Source organism: Poromitra crassiceps (genome assembly GCF_964638095.1).
Source record: "Poromitra crassiceps genome assembly, chromosome: 9".
Taxonomy (NCBI): Eukaryota; Metazoa; Chordata; class Actinopteri; order Beryciformes; family Melamphaidae; genus Poromitra; species Poromitra crassiceps.
Window position 1 is genome coordinate 50,880,063 of NC_139630.1, and position 22,179 is coordinate 50,902,241.

Consider the following 22,179-nt stretch of genomic DNA (forward strand, 5'->3'; position numbering starts at 1 on the left):
GGCCCATGTAAAGAAAGCTGTGATTATAGCTGTGTGTGTGTGTGTGTGTGTGTGTGTGTGTGTGTGTGTGTGTGTGTGTGTGTGTGTGTGTGTGTGTGTGTGTGTGTGTGTGTGTGTGTGTGTGTGTGTGTGTGTGTGTGCGTGCGTGCGTGCGTGCATGAGACAGTGTGTGATTGTAATAGGGGAAGAGGGGGACAGAGTGTATGTGGTGGGACAGATTTGATCTGTTATTTTATTATCAATAATAAATTGGTAGCCACATAATTAATTAATATGTTTATGGGTATTGTGTTTTTACACTTAAATTTACTTTTTCTGCCCTGCACGATGAAGTAATGCTGATTTTAAAATTAATATTGATAGTCAGGAATAATAACCTCCAAACTGGCACTAAGTTAAAGAAAATGCTGTTTATTCTCATTGAAAATGAATAAAGTGGTGCACCAGAACTGAATCAGGTGTGTGTGCCTGTATGCGTTTTCAGGCCAAACAGAAGCACACTAAATCAAATTCAAAACAATATAAAGTTCCTATTTGCAGTGATTTATCAGCCTGCATTAACTTAGGGCATGTCAAGTTGAAGAAATACTGACATTTATAGAACACCCACGCTACGACACTGCTAGACTGCTTGCATGCCTGGAAAGCGGCCCTTTCTTTCAACTAAATATGACTTGATGAGGTTTCTCTTCGGTGGGATCCTCTTAATGCTGAGCTGGAGATGGGATTGGAAAGGTTTAACCTGCTTAGCACTTTTTACAGGACTGTAAGCCAATGCAAATGTGCTTAAAAAGCTCTGAGAGGCTCCCTGCACATCGCACACGCAGGAAAACCTGTTGTGCGCGATATTAAACAAGTGTATCATAATTGTATACAGTTTATAACTGCAGTGAAACTCTTTCTGCCATGCTATGTGTCAGGGAGAAGCTCTTAAAAAATAAGATTAGCTTATTGCTGCGTATAAAGGAGAGACTGACTGACAGCTAAATGATCTCAGTTACATATGAAAGTAGGCTAATTGGTTTTATATGAAAGGTCTGGGGAGAATTGTAGCTCTAGATTGTATATGTTTTGCCATACTCTACTCAGTATTTTTCTGTATCCATACGACATTAAACATGTAGGTGTTGTTGATTGTCCTGTCCCCTTTTTTTTTTACGTGGTTTAGCTTTTGTATTGTCACACAGACTAGAGAAAATTATGTTGCAATAACAATCAGGATTATACTGTAAGTGAGACACTATGTCAACTACGGTATTCAAACTGTTTTCAAACAGTAGCCTACACACCAGTGAAAGACGGTATGTAAAATTAACATTATGCACACTTGCACAGTGTTCAAAATGCAGCATCACACTCATTCATTCAAAACAATATTTCTAAATGAATGGACAGAAATTGGCATAAAGCTTAAGCCCAAGTGTTTATAGTATCACTGTTTTGTATAGGAGAGAATTTGTAATTGAGCTGGATTTCATTCCATTTTAATGTGTTTAAATAGATCAGTTCCATGTCTTGTCTTTTCACAGCTTTGATATTCAATATTACAATTCCTGTGCAAATTGCAGTGCAGTAGGGAAAAAAGTCCCACAACCCAGGTCACTTATTTTTTGCATAATCATCAATTCCAGAGACTAAATGCTGTAAAATAGCATAAAGCACCAGTTGAATTTAGACAGGATAAAGTTATTTTATTGCTTATCACATGTTTAAAAAAAAACTTTGAAGTTGAAAGAAAGTTAAACAATAAACTGTACTTAAAGTGTGGTGACCCTGAGGCAGGTACAGAATGTGTGAGTTTGTACGTGTGTGTGTGTGTGTGTGTGTGTGTGTGTGTGTGTGTGTGTGTGTGTGTGTGTGTGTGTGTGTGTGTGTGTGTGTGTGTGTGTGTGTGTGTGTGTGTGTGTGTGACTGTGTGACTGTGTATGTTAGCTCCTGCGTATGTTAGCTCCTGCATGTATGAAGTGTGTGTGTGTGTGTGTGTGTGTGTGTGTGTGTAGGTGTAGATGCAGTTGGCTACATGTGAATGTGAACGTTTGATCCAGTGTGGCACTCAGTTTCTTGCGGGACAGTTGGGTCTGTGTCCCATGTGATGGGCAGCACTTGATATGGCAATGTGTCCACGCTGCAATATCACCTGGAACATGGCCATTACCCCCAAAACACCTCGCTCTGCAAATACTGGCTTTTTACACCTATCCTCATTCTAGCTGTTTCTAGAAACAAATTAATACCGTTTTCTTAGTTGTTAAAATGTTACGTTTAAACGATTACTGAACATTCGCTCTCTAGCTACAGTATATCACAATTTACATAAAAGAAAAGAAAAATCTTTAGATTGCAGTATTATCACCCAGGTGGTTGAACAGTGTGTCACCTGAAATGCATATAGTTATAAATGTACTCTAAATGGTGTATGATTGTGTGTCTTTGGGTCTAGGTAAAGCTGTGCTTAGGTAGGTTTGGCCTCGGGGAATGGCATTAACCCCAGGGGTGGTTTTGGCCCCGACTACCAACCTATTAGTGAGGGCAAGAGGTCTGCAGGCTGTCATGGCCACTTCTCACGCTACAGCTCTCCTGAAGGGGGATGGGGAAGAAGTTCTACTACCAGCAAACTATCTCGTGCTAATCAGGCTTCTCAGATTAGTGCTAGGAATCGTTTTGTCTGCGTTAAAATATATACTGTATATATATATATTTATCGGTCTCAGATCTATTTTGTCCTCATGGAAGAATGCATGTCAAGGATGATTTTAAGTGACTCTGTGTTATAAATGAGTCCAAAGGTGTTTTATGTTTTAATTTAAAAGGTTTTCACTCCAGTAGTGTTTCCTCCACCTGCATGTTGAGCCATGACAGACAGAACAATTCCACCACTGCAAGAGACAATCTTCATTTTGATACTATTGTAGTCTAATTTGAAGAATTAGTGAGTTTATTTTAACAAAATGTTAGTGTTTCTCGAGCCAGATTTGAACAAAACTGGGACTGGTCTGTAACCAAAAACCAAAAGTCCCCACAACTGTCAGCAGGGATTAGAGGAGAAAGACTGGACCAGAGTGTGTTGTGAGCCTGGACCATCTGCAGGGACCTCCACTGGATTCAGTCAGTCCACTTGAGAATTTTGGGGATCTAGCCTAGCTTAAAATAAAAAAGTACTTATTATGTACTTATGTACTTATTCATGACCAGAACTCTGGTCACATGGAATTTTAAATCTTAATTATTAATCCAACCACGTTATTCTTCTTTACATATTCAACAAGTCATTGTGTGCTAATCTCAAGAGAGTCAGCCATAGATCTCCCACTATGTCTCTGTGACATGTTGATATTTTCAATATGATTTGCCGTGACAATGGTGACTGCAGTTTATGTTCAGTTTGCTCCATTCACTCAGACCCATGCCGCATTTTATTCGCATTTTATATTTATTCTCTTGTCCCACCTGGTGTTCACATGGAGGTGCCCTCGCCAAGCAAACACACAGCAATGCATAGGCACCCGTGGTGGCCACACACACACACACACACACACACACACACACACACACACACACACAACGGGTGCGCACCCACGGATGAGACCATGGAATTACACACTGACCTGGTGTCCGATTTTAGCGGTGCCATATCATGGAAACACCTGTTAAGAGAATCAGATCATCTCGTCTAGAATCGGAGGACATTTACTTGGCATTTATTAGGCTAGTTATGCTTTATAAGGCATAATGATCATAATGCATCTGAGAAAATATTCCCAAATATTATACGGTGTCAATAATAGCAAAACAACACACACACACACACACACACACACACACACACACACACTGAGTGGGTTGCCCTGTTTGCAAGAGATTAATGAGTGCGACGACACTGCTGTCTTTCTTGAGGATATGCTGGTGTCAGGAACTAAGAGTAAAGTCGAATTTTAGACAAAGAGGCTCAGGTCTGATTAAATTTACCTTTAATTGTTCTTCTGTATTTTTTCTGTGCATCTCATAGCATTAAATCAATCCAGAAAATGTGTTTTAAATGTGCAAATTCTGAAAAGCAATGTAACATGTTTATTAATTAATAGATAGATATTAATACCCCGAGCATACAGTATCCAGACGATTGCAGGCCTTATAGTATGTAACTTGAGGTCGTCCATGTCTTCACCAGCTGAAATGGATCTCACTGACATATATTGCGTTGTGCCAAAGTTCAGTATTTGCACTGTAAACAGCCATAATATAAGAGTAAAAATCCAATACCAGCATCAATGAGAGATGGCTTTGACAAACAGGATGTACAGTAGTGGTAGTCATGTTAAAGTGTAACGGTTAATATGATATTTTGTGGGTTGGTAGAGAAACAATTCCTGTTTTATCTGTGTGGTAGTTGCTGCTGTTATTGTTTTTGCTCAATTCCAAACACTTTTTGCCTAACAGTCACAGGATCTTTGTACATGTGTGATTGTTACATTGTTACATTGAATTTCAAAAAGATCCGAAAGCGCTTTTATCGCTCGAAAACATGTCCAGTCACGGTGACATTAGCGGAAATCTGCAATCTGGGTTTGTCACTTGTGACCGCCGGCGTCTCGCAGCCTCTCACGTCACTCTGCAGCTGGCAGTGAGTGAGTGGCCAAACTTGGTGCAGTGCTGCACTGCTACCACAACGTCCAGCACTCCTTCCTGCACCCACTTCATGGGAAAAAGCACCGCATGGGCAAAACCACTGCATGGGAAAAACCACCGCATGGGCAAAACCACTGCATTGTCAATGACACTGCCATATTTGTGCCAGAATGGACGGAATGCATGAAAACAAGATCCCACAGGGGGTGCCTCGTTAAACCGGTCACATCGAGCGCGACTGGTCTATCTAAGTAACCAGAAGCCAAGAGAACCTCTGAGTCTACTGACGGATGGAGGGAGCAGGTGGTGAACAAGTGCTGGGCTGTGTTCACATAGTGGGGGGGAGCAAACATGCTGCTTCCCTTCAACTCTACTTTTAAAGCCCTTTATAGACTTTCTTAATAATGAAGTTGAAGAAAAACAATCACCGGAAGCGAAAAAGAAAACGGTTAAGCTAGGATTGTTTTCCGATACCGATACCAGTATTGGAAATGCCTCCGATACTGCCTAAAATGCTGGATCGGGTATCGGTGAGCACGGATCCGGTAGCACGTCATTAGCCCTGGAAAAAAGTAGTTTCGCCAGTTTTCCCCAGAAATCAAAGGGTTTAACCTGAGCCAGGCCATACAACATTACAACAATGATAGCAAACAATCATAATCACAGCCATACAGGGTTAGTAGGCCTAGTATACAGCAGTTCAAATAATAATAATATTTGTATATTTTTGAACGCACTGGTATCGGAGCAGTACTCTGCGTCGGCCGATACATGACCAATACGCTAGTTCAGGTATCGGAATCGGTATCGGCAAAGAAAAATGTTATCGGAACATCTCTAGTTTAGGCGCATCCTTGTGTTTTGTGCATGTATGGCAGCCGTGTTCAGAGTGACATGTTTATTAATGACGACGGCGGCTGTGAGGGTACAGCCCAGCTCTGTGGCAGAGTGGTGCTGTGTGACGGCATGAGAGGAGAAATAACTTCATTACATGTCGTGACCCCCCTCTTGATATAGATATATCCTTTAGGCAGCCTGTCAAGGACTCGGAATACATCAGGATGTAGATGGTCGCTTTCATGCAGCCATTCAAAACGTGAACGCGTTGTTGTTTGGCGGTCTCCGGCGTGGGCAAGGCGGAGAGGACTTTCTTCGAATTTGGAATGAGTTTGTTTTATTGATCAAGTGAAATTAACACAGACACACACACACACTACCGCCACTCGCACAATGCGTCTAATCACGGAGTGCGGGTTAGCCATGTTTAATTTAATGGGCCCTCATCGTAGCTCGGCGAGGTCTCACATTGTGAACTTAATTCCTCTCCGGCGCGTTCATTTGCATTGTGTCAATTGACCGGAGCGCTTTACTGTATCAGCTTGAGTCGCACTTGAAATTCAGCCCATGCCCTAATACCATTAGGCAAATGCAAAGTTGTGTCATTTGCACATTTGGGACGGGGGGGGGGGGTGGAGGGGCAAAGAGAAAGGGAGAAAAGCCAATTTGCGGCGGACAAGACTCGCTTGTGATTATCAGTGGATGTTATTACTGTGGAGAAGCAGACGTTTGAAGGTTATGTTTCTGGGCAGTAATTGAAATTCAAAATAACATTACGATCGATGGCCATCTCTGTTTATTTATGAAATCAATATCGTAACTGTGCCTCATGAGTCCCCCCCCTGCCCCGATTCCCAATGACGGCTTAAGTCTTTACTCATTTATCCCCCCCCCCCCGCCCCATAGCCTCCATCTCCAGTCTTTTTAAAGGCAGTTAGGGGTGTGTTTGACTTTGCAGGGAGAGCAATTTCCTGGAGGTGGTTGATGTGTATGTAGATGGGGGTTGATACTCCAGGTAAGGAGACATCATCCATGTGGGAAATCTATGCAATCTCTCCTTGTGGCAATGACATTGAAGAGGCCATATGCTGGAAGTTCTGTGTGTGTGTGTGTGTGTGTGTGTGTGTGTGTGTGTGTGTGTGTGTGTGTGTGTGTGTGTTCGTGTGTTCGTGTCTTCGTGTGTGTGTGTGTGTGTGTGTGTGTGTGTGTGTGCGTGCGCGTGCGTGTGTGAGAGAGAGAGGGGGGGGGGGGACTACATCTGGCATGCACTGTAACTGCTTGCATGCAGAACCTGGTAAGGGGTGGCAACATTCACCAGTAATGCCAAATCAGAAGTGGGAGGGATTCATGGCCGAGAGGCGGTGAGCCAGGTGTGTTTGTGCAACAACGGAAACTGCGAGCTTTGAGCAAACATGCCAAAGACCGTGAAGGCATGCAAAGTGTGCAGATTTGACATGCCCTAATGTCGGGACGCACCGCGTGAAAATTCTGGCCGATAATCAATATTAGCATTGCTATTATGGCCGATAACCAATATTAGCATTGCTATTATGGCCGATAACCAATATTTACCGATGTTGATGTGATCTGTATAAAAACAAGTTTCTACAGTATGATAATACAATTTTGTACATACAGAAAAACACATATCGACACTGAATTTGAAAACATTATCTTCCTGTATTTCCAACACATTGGAAAAGCCCATAAGGCTGACAGCGATATCCGATTGCTGTTATTTTGCTCATCGGACCAATACCGATATATTAGAAAATTACTAACATCGGCCGATACCGATATGGTTTTCATGACAATATATTGTGCATCCCTACTATAAAGATGTTAGTTCATAATGTTAAACCAACAAATGACCTGAGAATGAATGTGCCTTATCAGTGTACATTGATCAATGTGTCCTATTTACTGTATAAAAAACAACATTATTTGCAGTGGCATACAAATCACACCATTTATTTTTTAGAACGCATGCATTTTTTGATGACCTTCATTTGTGCCAATGCTGTGTCATGTGCACGTTGTTGTTACTACTTAACACACACAACCCCATCTCCCCCCCACTCGCATTCCCATTCATTCCCCGGTCGTCGCGGCACTGACTAACACTGTAATCTATGTGTCAGGCAGGAAGGGCCACTCCGTTTAAAGCTGATAGAGTTTGCCCCAAACAAGGACAGCCTATCATAGAAAGATTAATGAAGTAATTTCATGCATCGCTCCTTGCCTCTGTCCTTCTGCGCTTCCATGTTCCAGTGTGTGTTCAGCACCATGATTTACGCTGTGTTCCCCCGCTACAAGCTTAACAATAATATTTCCCCCCCGCTGAAAGAAGAAAAAAAAAATACATTGTGAAATATGGGGAAGCAGATTTTTAGCCCCTTCTTATGTATGTGCAGCACAGGCATAGCATGAGGTCATCGTTGTGTATTGCTTAGAATATGCATTTTAGACAGTTATTCTTTTGGCAGCTGGTAATATTTATTGTGCTAAAATTCAGAGCCTGGACACATATTTCATGCTTTAGAATAGAGGTGGATGGAGTCAGGATTTATGTAGGGGAGCAGGGGATCTGCAACACTGCCAGAATGAGTAGGCATGGCAAAACACACACACACGAGCGCGCACACACACACACACACACACACACACACACACACACACACACACACACACGCACACACACACCCATGCTCTCTCTCTCTCTCTCTCACTCACACACACACATGCACAAAACATTGGAGATTTTAAGCTGCTCTGGCGGGACATTTTCACACCCATCACCCTTCGGCTTACATGGAAGAGAAAGAAAAAAAACACAGTGGTCACTGATCTGAGTGTGTATGGCATCTCAGACACTGTCTCGGTACTCGGTCATATTATCCATTCTGGAGTGCTCCCTATAGTCTTTACATGCAGTAGCGTCTAGACGCTCTCTTTCAGCCTAGTGGACAGACAGAAAGCTGCGCCTCTGTTGCTTCGAGGCATCCATTGTGGGACCGTCTGGACCCTGTAAGAGCAGGACAGAACAGAGAAGGCAGGTGACCTTCACGTCTGTCTGATGAGTCTTGCTTGTCTGCTCGCTTTGTACCATTGTTCTGCGCGGTGGAGCAAACACTACCCCATTAAATATTAGGTGCTGTGTGTGTGTGTGTGAGTGTGTGTGTGTGTGTGTGTGTGTGTGTGTGTGTGTGTGTGTGTGTGTGTGTGTGTGTGTGTGTGTGTGTGTGTGTGTGTTGTCGGGGGAGCGGATGGGGGAGGCAGGGCTGCGCTAAGAAAACTCCACACATGTCTCTTTATAATAAGGAGGGAAACCAAATTATGAAACTATGAAGCTATTTCTGTCTGCGAGAATTGGTGGTTCGTGCCATTATTTCATTTCGACAGATTTGAAAGGACCCATTAGAAATTTCCATTAAACCGAACAAAAAACAGCTCCCTAGCGTTACTGCGTGCTAAGTGTGGAATGAACTACTTTTTACATATGCCACAATGTACTATTCCATAGGGAATCCCCCTATCTGGCTGCCATGATGTATTAACTGTTACCACGCCGCTCTCTGTCCAATTCCCTCCGATGGGGAAAAAATATACCTTGCAATTGACTATAGGTGCATGCTGATTGTTAACGAGATTTCACTTGAGTCCTTTGACTGTTTTATTAACCGCAACAGCCTCTGAATCAAGACCAGCACAGTGTAGTATCGCTCCATCTGAAACTATGTTAACAGTCCCGCCTGATTAAAAATGCATAAGGAATGTCTGGGACCCGTAAGAGGGCGGTTTATTTTTTCATGCCTCATCTGAAACAGGAAGGAAGCAGAGAATCGATAGATCTGATCTGGGCCCTGGGGTGGAGGCTATCTCCTCCTCTCTCTACCCTCTCCACCCCTTAGCAGTTAAAAGAGAGGTTTCATGTTGTCGGGACCTGATGACTTCATGGCTTTACTGTATATTTAAACATGCATGCAAAGAGGAGGGGCAGTGGTCAAATAAATGTATAGCCCCAAATACCAAATCTAGAAAGCGAAAAGTTCAGAGGGACTCGTTGAGGAGGCTCTGCCCTGCATTCCTGTGTTCTAGCTTCAGACTTTTTTTCTTTTCTTTTTTTTTTTGCCCGGCATTCCTCAGCTCTCACCCAATATTTACACTTCACAAGCATGTGAGCCGAGGTTGCGTAAGATCAGCACCAACTGTGACGGACAGCGACAGCAGTTCTAACAGCGGTCCAGTGACAGGTGGATTTCTTGCCAGTTGTGATTTCATGCTTTGTTTGAATGGGTCGTTCTATTATTTGGGCTACTGGAAGTACAATAACATACAAAAGCCACTGCCGCGAAGAGCAATTATTTGCTAATAATACCTGCAGCATTGCAGGACGTCCTCCAGGAACCTTTTGTTGTTGGTCGCACAGATGTAATATCATAGAAGTAACATTTGTAGCAAACAAAGTTGCTTTTAATTTAAGCAAACATTAAATATAAGAATGCATTGTTCTTCAACACGGTTTATTCCCAAAGGTTTTCATTAGACTTGGGATTTAGAGAACCTAATCCTTAGGTCAGTGGTCAGGGGAAACTTCACCCCCCCCCCACCACCGCCACCCTCATCACTTCTGCCTCCTCACCCCCTCCACCCTCTCACTTAAGTCCAGCGTAACCCGGCACCGTCCATTGGCAAACTAACCAGGACTATTGATTGGCTCATGTATTACCCCATGATCTTGCATATGCTGAGTGTAACACCTCTCTCTGTCCATTAACAGCCTCCTGGAGTTTCATTCATTCATTTACCTCCTGGCAGCCGACCAATTGTGGGCATTGTGTGCGAGATGTATGGGGCTTCTGTTGACATGGTCGTTAGTTACCATTTTGCCGGAGAGAAATCAGCGACTGTAGTATATCACGTCGCATTCCAATGCATTAATGGTTGTGTCCGCGACATCATCTATCAAACTCGCGATGCGCCGGTTACGTGCATGAGTGGCACGCTCCATCACTCTCGATTAATGTCGTATGGAGTATTCACAAGATTATGGAAGAAAGCAACGTTCAGTATACAGCGTGTCAGACTAGTTAATGGTGACAATTTAATTGTTGTTGCTTTGTCTTACAGCATATGTTTGTGTATGGCTGTAACAATATCGTGTGTCTCCGTTCTCTTGAGATGCTTAAAGTCGAGCTGAACCCAAAAATGACTTTTCTTTTCTATACCTGGGTATGCAGTGCACCTATTTAATAATGTATGCAAACAAAATCACAACAATCTAATTTCTTTAGTTTTTCACACTTTTTCACATCAAAAGTTCATTTTTCAAGATTTCATTGATAACAGTAATGTACAGTTTGCTGACATCACCTAGTACTATCAAATTTCTACCCCATTTCAACCAATCATATCACGACATGCAGCTGTCAATCAAATCTTCATTTCTGGATAATTTTCTCTTCCAAATGAAGTAGAAAATGGCGCCTAGTGCCTGTCATCTGGCAGAATTCCTATCCCATAAACTAACTAATAACGTGGCCAATTGTTAGAAACATGAACAAAAACAAAAACTATAATCTCTAAGAATGCAAAGAAATGTAACTGGCTTGTTAAAACGCGCATTCCAGGGATATCGTATTTACAGCAGCGATAATGGCGCGCGCATCCGAGAGCTTGGTTGTCAGGGGTCGCACTTCGGAGATTCCAGGCCGACGTGCTGCACTCTCCGCTCGGCAACACGAAGGCAGCTGGCTGCCTGCGGCTCGCTGAGCTCCACTCCTCCCGTCAAAAGGCTCTTCCCGAGGGGAGCGCCACAACACACTGAATCCCACTCGATTTGGGGGCGGAACACGGCAGGATTGGCCAAAGCCCAATCCAGTCCCCAGAATTGTCAAATAAAATCATCGACATGATACTATGACCCGCCTCTCAACCTGTCATCTTAGACAAACTATGTTTTCAGTCTGAAACAGACTCATTATGCATGTGACGAACAGGTTCAGTTCGACTTTAAAGACCCCCTGAAGTCAACAATCTGTTTTGCTTCTTGTTCCTACAGTTGGATGTTTGAGCTTCACTGTGCAGAATGATGTCTGCTTTTCTGTGCTCAATGAAAAGGCTATTTTCAACGAGCATGATTTGTGACATCACAAATACTGGAGCCAATCCCTGTCCAGTATTCAGTAGTTAAAGACCTTGTTTGTATGCTGTTATTGGCTATAGTTATGTTAGATAACCCTGATTGGTTGCTTTGGAATTTTTTATTAGGCAATTTTAAGGATTTTAACAAGATAATTTAAGCTTTTTTAGTGGGAAAAACCATCAGACACAAATTATCATTCAAAGTATTTTATATACATATTAAAACATGACTTTTTTTAGGGGATCTTTGTTTGCATGGTACTAGACATTACCATGATTATTACCATGATTACCAGGTTGCTGAGAATTCTGTTACAAAATGTATCTGTTGTATATGTTATGCATCATTGTGTATCATTGCTGAAATTGACTGCAGCCCCCCTGGCCCTGTGTGTGTTTCCCCAGGTTGCTAACCAGAATGCCCTCTGAGGACCGCCACCTCTCCTCCAGCTGTGGTTCTTACATCAAAACCGAGCCCTCCAGTCCCTCCTCCTCACTAGTGGACACCGGCAGTCACCACAGTCCCAGTGGCAACTCGGACGCCAGCGGCGGCTACATTAACGCCGTTAACGGACGCTCGCACGCCCTCGACTCCCCGCCAATGTTCAACCCGGGCATGCTGGGGGGCGGCGCCGCCTGCCTACGCCGCTATGAGGAGTGTTCCGGCGTGGCGGACGACTCGCCCATCAAGTGCGAGTACATGCTCAACGCCATCCCCAAGAGGCTGTGCCTGGTGTGTGGTGACATCGCCTCGGGGTACCACTACGGGGTGGCCTCCTGCGAGGCCTGCAAAGCCTTCTTCAAAAGGACGATACAAGGTATTTCCCCACTTTCACTGGTTCACCTCAGCTGATCCCCCATGGCCACGCCCTCTCAGTCAAACATGGACAAGAATAGATTGTATTTATTTATTTATTTATTTATTTATTTATTTATTTATTTATAGTCGGCAAAACATGAGAATTGCTGGCAAAATAAGGTCTGCTGTCAATGTTGTCTACAGTATAATATTATAGAGACAGCTACGGTGTTAACACAGTGCTATTATTCTAAATACTTCTTATTACCATTACCATGACACTTGTGATTAGCAGGAAATGCATATTGACCTGATGAGGGATCCACTGTCAAAGGTGGAACGTGTTCCCCTGGGCTGGTCCAACCCTCTGCCCTTATGGGACTAATAAGCGGTGGTGATTAGGAGCAGGCATTCGGCCCAAGCTGTAAATCTGATGGGTTCTGATATTTTATGTGTTTGCATGTGAATTCCCCGATTGGCATCACTTCTGCCATGGTGTGGGTAATGTTCCACAATAATCACCCGAACAGAGATAATAGCCCACAAACTGAGATGCGGTGTTTGTGACCATCGCCGCTCGCCACACATGCAGGCAGCAGGCTAAGGCACCATCCACTCACGGATTGCTAGCTGCAGTCCTAATGGAAGGTATTCAGGTGCTGCAGGCATCTAAGGGACATGTAGCAATATTAACATGTGAGAGGCTGCTGATGAGTGATGATGATGATGATGAAAAAATGGATTACATTTCTTTGGTGAATAAAACAAATGAACTTCTGGTGACAACTTTCTCGACTTGCTCACAGCTTCTCGGGTGCTTATCCAAAACACTTCAAGACCTGCTTCAAGACCTGCAAGGCATTGTCTCATAGCACTGACATTTCAAGGATATCCTGAATATCATTATTGAATATGATGATATGATTTTTTTTTGTAGTTTAAAGACTACATGTGTCTCAGTCTCAATAACAACACAGTTAATGTTGCTGTAAGTGGTATTAAAATAATATAAAAAATAAAATAATAAATGTTAAATAGGTCTTTCTGACAGCCATCACTGATATAGAGTGTTTGGTTGGTCAGTAACATTGGTCCTCCGCTCTGCAGTAAACAGAAAATACATTTTCTGGGATCCCATCCCACTTTTATCCAATCAGGAGAGAGGATTCCTTCCCACTTTTATCCAATCAGGAGAGAGGATTCCTTCCCACGTTTATCCAATCAGGAGAGATGATTCCACAAACGTATTTTCTGTTTACTGCAGAGCGGAGGGACTGGGATCTCCATGTTACTGACCAAACACTCTATATGAGTGATGGCTGTCAGAATGTAGAGCTATTTAACACTTATTTTAATATCACTTAAGCACCTTGAAGGACTGTAAATAGTGCTCGAGTCTGACTTTGTTTGTGTCGTCTTGCACAAATCCCCCCTTCTTCTTTTTCTTGTTCTCCTTCGTGGAGGACAGGCCCGTAATGAACCTAATCTGTCCGTCATTGGTCCCGAGCCCCGGGAGCTTCAGTCAATAACAATCAGTGTTGGGTGACTGTAATTAAGAAGCAGGCATTTCATTGGGAGAAAGTCGGCAAGGAGGGTGGGAGATGCGGATCTGTTCTTTGCCCCCGGGCCCCTCTAGCCCACACCCAAGGGGGAGGGATGGGGGGGGGGGGGGGGGGGGCAATTAGAAGCTCAGGCACGTGTCATCGGGGGCAATAACAGAGGAAGGGGAGAGGACAGAGAGAGACGTGGAGGAGTCCTCTAAATAAAAGAGAGAGGGACAGGGGACGAGGGACATGGTCACTCGCTGAAAGGAGAAGCCCCTTTAATGGAATGGTAATCAGGGAGGGGGGTCCCGGCCTCGGGAAGGAGGAGGACAAGGAGAGGTCCATCCTGAGTGGAGACGAGCGCGTGGATAATAGCATGGCATAATAATATATCAAAATTTAGAGGGAAAATAAGAGAGGTTAAGGAAGGGTATTAGAGTGGTTGAAATGTCCTTTGAGAAATAAAGGTGGACACGAGACCTGATTAACTAAGAGGGTATGCCGACAGTGAGCTTTTAGAGGTAGGCAATTTAAGACTATTCTGGACCCCCCATCCCCATGCTCCTCACATCCCTCACCAGCACGCACGCGGGCGGACGGACGCGCGCACACACACACACACACACACACACACACACACACACACACACACACACACACACACACAATGGTTGCTGTTATTCAGATACAATTCCTGTATGAGAACATGTTTTGTTTGCTAATTAATTTAAAAAAAATCCTAAGTGAATTTGACCTCAGTCGTTGCATCTAAACTGAATGGATGCATGAATTTACTCCTTTATTCTATTATTGTTGAATCTTTGCATTCGGCTATAATATCTGCGTCAATTTAAATGGATATGGCCACAACTTAAAGTTGAGCAGAAATGAAAAGTATATATATATATATATAATGTATATATATATATATATATATATATATATATATATATATATATATATATATATATATATATATATATATATATATATACGTATACTGTGTGTGTGTGTGTGTGTGTGTGTGTGTGTGTGTGTGTATATATATATATATACATCATCTTTGTATTTTTATTAAGAAAAAATCAGTCATGTTCTCTTCCTCTAAAACAGTACTAACCAATTTCAACCAATAATATCGTGACATTCAATCAATCTTCAGGGCTAGAAGAACATGGCTACATGGGCTAACATTGCTAGCCCATAAATGTTAAATATATCTTCGCAAATAACCATGCAAACATTTACAGAAGAAAGAAAGAAATATCTTAGTTTAATGTAGATGCAAAGGACTATGTAATTGGCTCGTTATAACACGCAGAGCTTGAGCTGGACTATAACTGTTTATGTACATGCAAGGCTAGCCAAAGATTGTAAAAAAAATGTTTGTTCTACTCTGCACACCAACACTGCGTCTCTTATAGTCTCTATACTCTAGCCCTCTCTCTCTTCACTGGCTGTAATGTTCCCTCTGCTAACACCTCTCAGTTTCGACGGCTTCGCCCATCCTCAAACCCGCAGCAGCCATGCTGGCATGATGCCACGAGCCCCCCGCTGTGCATGTGACCGCGCTGGCACCAGTGATGCCACGGGCCCCCCGCTGTGCATGTGACCCTGCTGGCACCAGTGATGCCAGGGATCCTGACAAATGTTGGCACCTTCTCTCCTTGACCAACAGGGGGCCGTGGGGGTGGGGTGGTGGTGGTGGGGTTGGGGGTTTTAGCTCTGGCAGATCTGCAACAGACAACACCTGGTTGGCTGTTTTTAGGCACCATTAATACATCTTTTGGACTTACGGGACATTGTTTAAACGTTCAATCAAGGGGTTTGGGATCCTTGGGAGAGAGAGGTTTTGTCATTGCTCGAGGTCGCATCAACTTTTGAGGGAGAGCGTAATGATCCGGATAAAAAATGTGTTAACCCGAACCGTGGCGAGCTGGGGGGAAAAAAAGATTTAAAAAAAAACAAGAACCAAAAAAAACATGGCAGCAGATACAATATGTCTGCTTTTCTGGCTGTTTTTGGACCGGAGTGATTATATTGCATAGGAAATCTTTCCCATAGTGAGCCAACAACTGTCGAGACGGACTTGAATAATACATCGAGCTTTGCTACATGATATGGGGGCCTTAGATTGGCAACTCTAACAACAGCTCTGGGTCTGCTGGAAAACATGATGCAGAGTGCGGCGGGGCGGGGCGGGGCGTGTGTCCATCTCCTAGCCCTTGTGCTGTTGTGGGAGGGCAGCTTTCCCATCATCCTTTAGGTGAAGAAGGATGGGCTGAGCAGGGGTCGTGCTGAGCCTAGCGGAGAGGACGCGCTGCTTTAATGAAGCTAATTTATCTCCGAATCAAAGTGGGGGTGGGACTCTGGGGCAGGGAGGTGCTTTTTACATGTCCCATCAAAATGCCACTAAACCCTCCTCTCCTTCGAGAGTGTCACATGGGGTCACCTTGGGACAGGTGTGTGTGTGTGTGTGTGTGTGTGTGTGTGTGTGTGTGTGTGTGTGTGTGTGTGTGTGTGTGTGTGTGTGTGCGTGCGCGTGACTGTGTTTTCTTTGTGTGTGTGTGTGTGTGTGTGTGTGTGTATGTGTGTGTGTGTGTGTGTGTGTGTGTGTGCGTGCGTGCGTGCGCGCGCGTGACTGTGTTTTCTTTGTGTCTGTGTGTGTCTGTTGTGGAGAATTTTGATTCGGTGTATCAGGCCAGAGAAACAACAATTTTGATTTTGTGTTCTATTATATGCAAAAGTTTAAGTAAGCAATTTTTCCTTATATGCACTAGGGATGTAACGATAAACGTACCATAGCCGTAGCATCCTGCTGCGGCTAATGGGGATCCTAATACACTAAACTAAACCATTACCGCATTGTACCGTAAGCTTTAGCGTAATACCGTGACCGTGATATGTTATGTAATATGCACGGCGCCGCATGCCACTACAAATAAGTTCATAATGGAGGACCCTTGTGTAAACATTCTCATAATATTTTTAGTTTAAGTTCAATAAAGCAATATTTTCCTTCAAAGCAAAATACTTGTTTTTTGATGGCCCATAGTATGTTTAATGAAAAGGGTGGAAAAAATCTGTACCATGAAATACCGTATACTGTGATTTTGGTAGATACCGTATCATACCGTACTGTGAAAAGTCTTATTGTTACATCCCTAATATGCACACAGAATTAATGAAAACAATTATTTTTTGTCTTTCCTAATCTTCTCCAGGGAATATCGAGTACAGCTGTCCGGCCACCAACGAATGTGAGATCACCAAAAGGAGACGCAAGTCTTGCCAAGCCTGCCGGTTCATGAAATGTCTCAAAGTGGGCATGCTGAAAGAGGGTGAGTACTAATTCTATCAGCTGGTCATTTGTTTGGCTTATTTCATTATTATCTCTTTCCACTTCAGATGTGATGCGTGAGATTTCAGCGGACTGGGCAAAACTACAAACTTAGGGCTTTTCATTTCAAAACCCATTGTCATTGGATAATGTCAGAAATGCATGGTGGTCAAGCGAAAAACAAAGCTGTTTTTTTTTTTTAGTTCCTGAAAAGATGACACTTTTAGAGGTAGGAGGTTTTCACCTGATAGTGACGAAATAACGTGGTAGAATCAAGACAAACATTAGAGTCATGTGGACTTCAGACTCAAACCTCTTGAGCCGGGCGGAATCAAGAGCAAACGTTTCCAGATGTCTTGAAGAGAAGTATCTCTTCTGAGACAGAAAGCCCACACAGTCCTACAGTGCCACTGTGGGCCAGGCTGGAGGGATGGTCAGCGATCAGATAGAGGAGCTGGCTGCGGCCTTTAGGGAGACACCAATGACATCACCCGCCACCAGCCTCGCCTCTCTCCACACATTCGCCTCGCCACTCGCCTCGCCGCTGAGCTCGGATGGGCGCAGAAACCTGCTGACTCGGTTGTTCCTACCAAGTCTGACTGAGGAGAGGAGTGTAACAGTACTCTTGAAAAGCACACGCTGTTCCCCCAAGACTTCCCTCCTCGGGGCTCTGGGTGTCTCTCTCCCTCCCTCCCTCTCTCCCTCTCTATCCCTCTCTCCATCTCCCTCCTCCCCCCCCCTCTCTTGCCTGGCGTATTGATCCACTAAATGCTTTCCGAACATCCCACCTCACTTCCTGCATGTGTTGTTTCTCCTCCAGTGGGACCTTTGGGAGTACAGAGGAAAAATCTAGCCGATAGATCTCTTCTTCTTCTTGTTCTTTTCTCCCTTTCTTTTTACATGTGTGTGTTTCGCTAGCTAGAAGAACCCATCTAAGCTGATGCACGAAGTCTTTGGTTTTCGAGGTAACCGTTTGCACTTAGAAGGTATTATCGCTCCATGTCAACAAAAGTATAGTGGTCACAATACTGGAGTTCAGCCCACTGTCATCCACATTTATTGTATGATATATATATGTATATCCGAATTTTAAAAAAGGCGTTTAGGGAATCTGTTTATGGGCTTGAGTTAGAGACACAACAGTCATAAATGTGCCGAAATATAAATGGAAATATCCAGTTGCTTTGTGCTCTGCCAGCGCTGAACACATCTCCTAATAGAAGCCAACGGCAGTTAGCCGCAATCTAACACAAGATTGTATGTCAGGGTCTTGGTAGACTTCCACTCATACAACTCGTCTTTCACAATGTGCCTCGCTGCGTTTGGCCATCTCAGAATGGAGGGTCACCCAGTGTGTTGCCCATTGCAAAGCCCTATTTATACACCCACGCACACCACCTAGACCTTTTCGCAACAGTCTGACGTCTTCATCCAATCCTAAATATCTCACACCGAGGCTCTGACCCCGAGCCAAGACAAATAATGTTGCCTCAGAAATCAAGCTGAATCTTATTAGGCGCATGCTTAGGGGGGAAAATGGCCAGGTATTGTCTGTGGCGGGCCACGGCTAAGCCGTCCGTGTGCGGTGGGGAAGGATTGGACTCTGTAGCCTCCACCGCCTGCCGCTCTTGAGATATAGCATGAGATATAGCATCACATGAGATGTAGCATCACATGAGATATAGCATGAGCTATAGCATCACATGAGTTGTCGCTGTAGGTGATTCTCTGAAAGTGACGCCATTCAATTAAAAGGAAACGGAGCACTTAATCGCAGGACATCGCTGCAGACTTGTGGGGGAAGGTGGGGGGGGGGGGGTGGGGGGGGGCTTTGATGGTGGTATCAGTGGGGGATCCAGGCCTGCCCTACTTCATGTAATGAGATCAGTGTCGAGCGAGTGGCCGAGGGCTGGCCATGGAAAAGGAATCATCACATAGTGAAAGCTAAACAAATGGCCAGTGTCTTATAGGGTGCCGTCTATTTTGGGCAGTGTTGAGAAGAGATAACAAACAACGTGACACCCACTGGGTCAATTAGGAAAATGTTGGAAATGGAAAAGATGACGCATCAGTAACGTATAAGATAATATGACTGATTCTAGGTCAGGGGTGGGCAACATCTTTTTCCAGAGGGCCATACTGACTTATGATCAAGTAAGCAAAGGGCCACATATTGGACATCATGCCTGCCAAGACTTTTCGTTCGATTTTCCGATTTTCGTGGGAGTCTCCCTATTTTTAACCCTCTCTCCCTCTGTGATTGATCATTTCTCCTGTTAATCCCCTGATATAATATAATATAATATAATATGCTGTGATACAAATCCAATGGCTGTAGCAGATGAGATTTATTAACATAATTCTGCCTTTTATTTAGTTTTTGGTGCTTGTTGTTTGAGGATGTTGAGGGCCGGATTGAGATGGTCCAGGGGCCGGGTCTGGCCCTGGGGCCGCATTTTGCCCCTTGTGTGGTCTAGGTTCACCAACTGAGTTACACTATGCACAATTTAATAAACTAGGCATCTCGACGCCTAGGCTCGGCCACTGTGCGGCCTCGCCCGTAGCTCGGCGTGGCCTATTGCCGCGCGCGGGTGTGTGTGTTGCTCACTAAATGTTATTGCATCAGTGATGTCACAATGCCTTCTTGTGTGTGTCTGTGTGCCCCATTATGATATCACTGATGACATCATCAGTGTGTGTGCCCCCCCATGACATCACTGTTCAGTCTTGTCACAATCTCTCCTTGTGTGTGTGTGTGTGTGTGTGTGTGTGCGCACTTATGACATCACTTTTGACATCATCGCTGATGACATCATCACTGATGACATCACTGATGACATCACATCATTAACTAATTAGCCTAATTAAAAAATCCAGCTCCGTAAGGTCACCCGCACCGGTGCCCTTTCCACACCCCCTTAAAGTTTCAGACGGTCGCACGTAAAACTGCATAGCTGTGGCCGAACACAGAACTTGAAACATCACCCACATACTCAATTGTATATATAGATAGAACATGAGATTTTATTTGTGCGGTGATTAGTGCACAGATGATATCCTCATATTAGTAATTTTCTGTTGTTGTTGCTATTCATTTCTTTGTGGCTCTTTTTTCCGCCCTACTTGACAACTTATAAACCTCCATTGCTCACAACATCCCAAAGTCCTGTTTATACTTTCTATGGCGCGGCAACATCATATGAAGTGCTTCGACCTGTCAGAGGTGCTGAAAGAACTTGCGCGATCTGTCTTTCTAAATGTATCTAATATATCCACCAGGAGGAGCCTATAAGCTCCCCTCTTAGAATGCCATCCTGAATGACTATAAAGTGCCAGCTGCTGGGGTGAGACCAGTGCCATTGGTGGCAGGGGAACCTCTCCCCCAGTCCCCCCCATATCACCCACCACTAATCATGTGACTGGGCTCAGTCACCGCCTCGGGCCTTGCAGAGTTCATTCAGGTGTGTTTGGAGTGGAGAGGAGAGGAGGCCCAAACCAATCAACAGAAAACTCCGCCCACAACGCTGGAAGGAGAAGCATAATGAGTCAGTAAATACAATTAGGCAATTGACGAGGGAGTGTGAGTTACATCCCTCATCTACTTAATGCAGTGGGAGGTGTCCGGTGTGTATTAGGTCTGCTTGATAGTGTGTGTGTGTGTGTGTCTGTGTGGGTGTGTGTGTGTGTGTGTGTGTGTGTGTGTGTGTGTGTGTGTGTGTGTGTGTGTGTGTGTGTCTGCGTGCGTGCATTCGTGCACGTGTGTGTTTTCTAGAGTGCATGAGTGCATGTAGTCTCAATGGGTGTGAGTGTAGTGTGTGTAGGGGTGTACAGTTTTTTGTGTGACAATGAATGTATTTTGTATGTTGTACCCGAGGGCAAAATAAATAAAAATCATGGCAACCTTGTGGATGAGAGGCTGCTACACTGCCTTGCTGCAGCCTTGCTGCCTGGGTTTGGGTGGAGGCTGCTACACTGCCTTGCTGCCTGGGTTTGGGTGGAGGCTGCTACACTGCCTTGCTGCCTGGGTTTGGGTGGAGGCTGCTACACTGCCTTGCTGCAGCTTTGCTGCCTGGGTTTGGGTGGAGGCTGCTACACTGCCTTGTTGCCTGGGTTTGGGTGGAGGCTGCTACACTGCCTTGCTGCCTGGGTTTGGGTGGAGGCTGCTACACTGCCTTGCTGCAGCTTTGCTGCCTGGGTTTGGGTGGAGGCTGCTACACTGCCTTGCTGCAGCCTTGCTGCTGCCTGGGTTTGGGTGGAGGCTGCTACACTGCCTTGCTGCAGCCTTGCTGCCTGGGTTTGGGTGGAGGCTGCTACACTGCCTTGCTGCAGCCTGGGTTTGGGTGGAGGCTGCTACACTGCCTTGCTGCAGCCTTGCTGCCTGGGTTTGGGTGGAGGCAGCTTTGCTGCCTGGGTTTGGGTGGAGGCTGCTACACTGCCTTGCTGCCTGGGTTTGGGTGGAGGCTGCTACACTGCCTTGATGCAGCCTTGCTGCCTGGGTTTGGGTGGAGGCTGCTACACTGCCTTGCTGCAGCCTTGCTGCCTGGGTTTGGGTGGAGGCTGCTACACTGCCTTGCTGCAGCCTTGCTGCCTGGGTTTGGGTGGAGGCTGCTACACTGCCTTGCTGCAGCCTTGCTGCCTGGATCTGGGTGGAGGCTGCTACACTGCCTTGCTGCCTGGGTTTGGGTGGAGGCTGCTACACTGCCTTGCTGCAGCCTTGCTGCCTGGATCTGGGTGGAGGCTGCTACACTGCCTTGCTGCCTGGGTTTGGGTGGAGGCTGCTACACTGCCTTGCTGCCTGGGTTTGGGTGGAGGCTGCTACACTGCCTTGATGCAGCCTTGCTGCCTGGGTTTGGGTGGAGGCTGCTACACTGCCTTGCTGCAGCCTTGCT

General features: G+C 44.8%; 1 protein-coding gene across 4 annotated transcripts in view; it reads left to right on the plus strand.

Moving 5' to 3' along the window:
* The window catches only part of LOC310781999 (steroid hormone receptor ERR2-like), a gene marked incomplete at both ends in the record, with an annotated part of 42,279 nt that overhangs the window by 923 nt on the left and 19,177 nt on the right, over positions 1-22,179 (plus strand). For 3 of the 4 annotated variants that reach the window (XM_083642648.1, XM_083642645.1, XM_083642647.1), the window contains 2 exons: positions 12,026-12,425; positions 17,175-17,291. In XM_083642648.1, the coding sequence (XP_083498774.1) occupies positions 12,026-12,425; positions 17,175-17,291 (517 nt within the window). Of the gene's footprint in view, positions 1-12,012; positions 12,426-17,174; positions 17,292-22,179 lie in introns of those variants that run through there. The other variant, XM_083642646.1, reaches the window with a different exon arrangement.